The sequence below is a fragment of the Egretta garzetta genome, unplaced genomic scaffold (genome assembly GCF_000687185.1).
Source record: "Egretta garzetta isolate BGI_Z169 unplaced genomic scaffold, ASM68718v1 scaffold94, whole genome shotgun sequence".
In the NCBI taxonomy this organism is placed as follows: Eukaryota; Metazoa; Chordata; class Aves; order Pelecaniformes; family Ardeidae; genus Egretta; species Egretta garzetta.
The window spans coordinates 7,187,409-7,192,298 of NW_009259683.1; the positions used below are offsets into that span (position 1 = coordinate 7,187,409).

A 4,890-nucleotide genomic window follows, 5' to 3' on the forward strand; every position below is an offset into this window, starting at 1 on the left:
GGAGCGAGGCGGTGTGGGGGCCGGGAAGGCACTGTGTAATTGCAGGCCCCGGTAGGCCTGACTGGAAGCGGTCGCTGCCGGGCTCCAAATGGGAACCCCCGGCGAAGCGGGAAAGCTGCGTGGCCGTGGCTGTCAATTCCCGTTGACGTCCGTAAGGAAAGGTGACGTCCAGAAGCACCAACCGGGAAAGGTGTCGTTTCTGCCCTCTAACGGCGCGAGTGAGTTTCGAGAGCGGCCTCAGGAACGGGTGCTCTCCCGCAGGTCTGGTGCAGGGAGGGTTTGCCCTCATCCGTACTCTCGCTCGGCTCCCCCGCAGCCGCACAAGCTGGACCCTTCGTGGCTTGGACAGTACTTAAATTCCCCCCGTGACAGTCACGTAAATAAAATCCACGTTGTGGGTATAGGACTATGCTATCAAATCACCGCGGGCTCTTCCGCAAGGTGGTATTTAAAGGAAGCTGGTACCGGTTAGCTAAAGGTGAGCGCTAGGGCGCGTTCAACGGCTGCAGTGTTGCTACAGTATTCAGGAGTACCCGTTGTTCACCCCAGCTCGATCCCCTCAGGACTGTTCCTGCCTAGATGAGCTGAGGTACCAGTTACAGGTCAGGTGTTGCAGGTGGGTGTAGGGGAAGGTTCTGTTTGCAACACTGCATTCTCTGTAAAATAAACATCCTCTGCAAAATAAACACAGTTACAGCAAGTGTTGTCCTGGCAGCATGCTGATCCCATCACCGCTCCACCTACCCATCGGTACCCTCACACCTGCACTGCACTGCAGCTTTCCCTCCCTTCCAGTGTGTGTCAGAGGCTACCTGGCTCCTCTCTGGTTTGCAACCTTTTTTTTCTGCACTGATTAGATGCAGGAAAATTCAGCATTTAAATCCGTTGCTCTAATAGAAAAAGGGATATCGATACATCAGAGGGGTTAGTGGCCTAGACCTAAGTAGATAGATAAAACAGTTGGCAGGTGGTATCATGTCAGCCGGTGAATCAGTTGCATATAAAACTTTTCTAATGTCAATTAGTTCACAGTCCCTTACTTCAGAGTCTTGGGAAACGTATTTTGGCAAAGTGGGTTGTTTTTTTCCCTGTTGGTCTCGAAAATACTGGTGTTCGCCTGAGAGTTAATTTAAATTTGAGAAAATTAGGCAATTGTTGAACTGAATAGAAGGCTGTATTCCCACAGGGTGTTCAGAAGAAGCTGCATTAAAGGAATGATATATTTATTTGATTGTGCAATCCATCCCATGGACAAGAGTCTTTTGCTAAATTACACAACGTTGCATGAGAATGGGAAAAAACCCAAAAACTGATAAGTAAGCTTTTGAGTGAACAGATTGACTGTATATTGTGCAGCACCAATAAAATTGTTGCTAGAAGTATTTTCTAACGCTGAATCTCTTCATCGGTTTCTGTGGGTATTTTCTTGGAAGATTTCCTCTTGAAAAGATCAAAAACAGATGGTCTGAAATGGACTGCACATACCAAACATACTGCAGCTATTTAGTGCCATTTATTACTGTACTATTTGCTCAGTGATTAATCCTTTATTTTCACAGACGTGCAGTGAACAGCTGTAATGTCTTTGCAAATATAATTTATATGGTATTTAGGACTTACTAGGGAGAGAAAGGGAAATCTGTCAATGGTGTAATCACAGGAAGATTTGCTTGTAGAGGTCACAAAAATTGTATTAAGAAATCTGTCTCCATTATAAACGTATCCTCTGTTGACAGCAACTCTCAAATATTAATAACGTTCTTAATTCCTGTTGCCTGAAGGCCTCATGTGTTTGGTCATCTTTCATGAACGTGCATCTCACAATATTATGCGATACTTTTTCCTCTTATCCAAGATGTGTGGCAAAAACTGTATCACAAAATAATATCAAGCACCTTGTTTCTCCTCAGTGACATGTGAAAATCAAATCTTAACAGTGTTTACATGGTCCTCATATTTGTGGGTAATAATTCTCAGGATCATTTCAAGGGGTGGATAAAAGCCCAGGATTGCAGGAGTAAAAACTTGCCATACTGCAGTGTTCCATGTTATTTTTTCAAAATCCAAAAGAGCAAAAGTAGGTTGCTGCTGCAGCATAATCTTTGTTCCTTTCCCGCCATTCACTGTCCGTAGGCTGCCCTTCTGACATTAATTTGCATAGTTATTGCCCTGTCCTTTTCAAGTATCTATTAGGAATTTCCTCTCTCACAATATATTTCAAGCTTTTAATGGTAATGGCTAGCGTATGGCACTCTGATGAATATCTTTTGTGTACCTGCTGCCTTTTTACTTAACCGATTAAACCTCTAATCTGTGTATGTAGATAAGAATATACACAATCTTATACTTTCCTTACTGCCACTCCTATGTTTCTCTCTTCCTGATCCCTTACCAGTAGTTTAGAGCCTTTCATTTCAGGGAATGGGCCTGATCTGGGCCCATCTTTCCCCCCAAAGTGCATTTTTTTCCACAAATTGTGAACACTGTATACTCACTACTGCATTAAAGCTAACAGTATATTACAATGGTGTATTAAAATATTAATGGAAAAACTCCACAAAGCATGCTTAAAGCTCATACAATTATGTCATGTTAGCATATCCTTTAGGCCATCTTTAGCTCTTTTCTGTGTTTGAACTATCTTCCATTTAGCAGAGAGGCTCCCAAACAGGCAAATCGACTTTGCAGTCTTGCCAACTAATCAATAGTGAAAGTTGAAATGTAATAATCAAATAATTATTGTCTTTACACTCCAGGAAACCACAGTGAAGTTCTTGTAAAGAACAATGAAGGCAGAAGAATTATGGAAAAAACGGTGACGAGAGCTTGTAGTTTTCAATTTAAAATGTAAACTTGATTAGACTTTTTAAAAATAGGTATTTATATCAGCAACTGCCATTTTTAAGTTTAATTGCCAGAACATTTTAGGATCACAGCAATGAAAAAGTCCTGCTGGAATAGTGCAAACATCTTACATGTGTGCATTAATATTAGTGTAACCTTTCACGAGCTGCAATCACAATGTGGGCTATAGCTAGATCTCACATACGTAGATGTTAACAAAAAGTATATTCCTGTCCTATGTCCTCCCGACCTTTTCTATCCTTTCCCTGCTTGGGTCTTGATTTTTTGAGTGTAACCATTACATATTTTCAAAGGGTTCTTCATATGCCATTTTTTCAGTGATCCACCTCATGGTAGAAGACTGATAAGCATTTTGACCTCAGAATTTAAGCATGCCCTTCATGCTCATTCCCTTTTGTTCCTGGAGTTAGACTGTAGCCGGGATCAGAATCAGATTGAGCCAGAACAGTCTGTGATCTTGCAGTAGAAGAAGTGCATTGTTAATAAAAGTACACTTGAAAAGAGAGATGAGCAAATCTATCTACCCGCGCCAAATGGAGTAGGGCTGGTGTAAGAGACAGATTATGACACAGATTCAGAGTGGCTTTTGGAAAGCGAGACATCAGCAGAGGCTAAAACTCAGCCCAGCCTCCTAGGAATGAAAATTTAATTGTAATTAAATAAGAACTAGCTAAGAAGTCAACTAAAACTTTTGAAGTACGTGACATGCAAGAAACTTTCAGCCAAAATGAAATATTTTGCAGGCCTAGGGGACAAGGAAGATCTTTCCCCATACTGATGCCTTTCCCATTATGAGCTAATTTACTCTTTAACTGATTATTTACCTCTGATTCACAAAGCAAAGAGAGGCAAGGCTGGCATGCACTGTTCCAGCCTTCCATTTACAACAGATGCAAGAAATGATTGAGATCATTTATAGTCCAGGTAGGAAGTGATACAAACCATTTCTGTAAAGACGAGCCTACGTCAAGGCTCTGTTAGAACCCGGAGCACGAATGTGGCTTCTCTGCTGGGACACCGTGCCAACGGGGCCGCGCTGCCGCAGCAGCCATTGGAAACCCAACCTCACGGGCTCTGTGGAAGGAGAAGCCACCAGTGCTGGGCATGCGGCCATTGCCTAGAGCCCCGGGAGCGTGCCGCATGTAGGACAGGCATTTGATTTCTAGGGAATCGTCTCGTGCCTGTGAATCACCCTCCCAGCTCCTCATTCCTTTTTGGGGAATGCTCACTCACGCCAGCACTCAGTTAGGCTGCTCATTCCTTGGGTGCCGCCATAGCAAGCCTGGGCCAGCCGCAGGAATTTGGGCAGAACAGCTTCTCAACCGCAGAGGGAAGCTCCTGCCCCTGAAGAAGGGTGCGGAGGGCGCAGAGCCGGGGCAGAAGCAGCAGCTGAGCTTTCTGCTACCGCTACCAGCAAGGGGCCGGGAAAGTGGGGCCAGCGCTGCTTCTGGGAAGGGCGACCTTCAGCCGCAGCTGCTGGCCCCTCATCTTCACCCGCTCTCCTGGCTTTCCGATGCAGGAAGCGCAAGTCTACCTGTTCTGTCACCTTTGGAAATTTTCTGTTTGGCCCTGGCACTGAGCCTCTGCTGCCTGCCAGGTACGAGCTGCTGGAGTTACCGGTGCGTGCTGGAGGAGGACGTGCCAAAAAGGCAGAGGGGACAGGGGAGACGGGGGGTACCCTTGCAATGCGGCTGGGCAGGGAAGATAAGCTTTTCAGTACAATCCCGGTGGAAAGGGAATTCTCAAGACCGCAAGTGAGAATTTAGCCCTTTGTTTCCTAGGAGTATTCAACACTGAATCACGCGGGGTCGTTTTCACATTCGCACAAGGGGAGCAGCCTGGCCTCCCCGCCCCGCCCCGCACGTTAAACAGCCCGTTGCCACAACAGAACGGCACCGACAACGGGCGCCTGGCGGTACTAACTTTAAAGATCCTTTCCTGCGGCGTAGAAGCAAAACCCCGCGGAGAGGAGGACGAGGGGCCCGGCCGCCTTTGTACGCGGGTCGCAGACCCCACACGCCGGGC

At 45.8% G+C, this 4,890-nt stretch overlaps 1 protein-coding gene across 1 annotated transcript in view; it reads left to right on the plus strand.

Moving 5' to 3' along the window:
- Window positions 1-4,086: 4,086 nt before the first annotated feature.
- The window catches only part of TRA2A (transformer 2 alpha homolog), a 26,609-nt gene continuing 25,805 nt past the window's right edge, over window positions 4,087-4,890 (plus strand). The window contains exons 1-2 of the mRNA XM_009638672.2: window positions 4,087-4,462; window positions 4,647-4,780. Coding sequence (XP_009636967.2) covers window positions 4,087-4,462; window positions 4,647-4,780 — 510 coding nt within the window. The remainder of the gene's footprint in view (window positions 4,463-4,646; window positions 4,781-4,890) is intronic.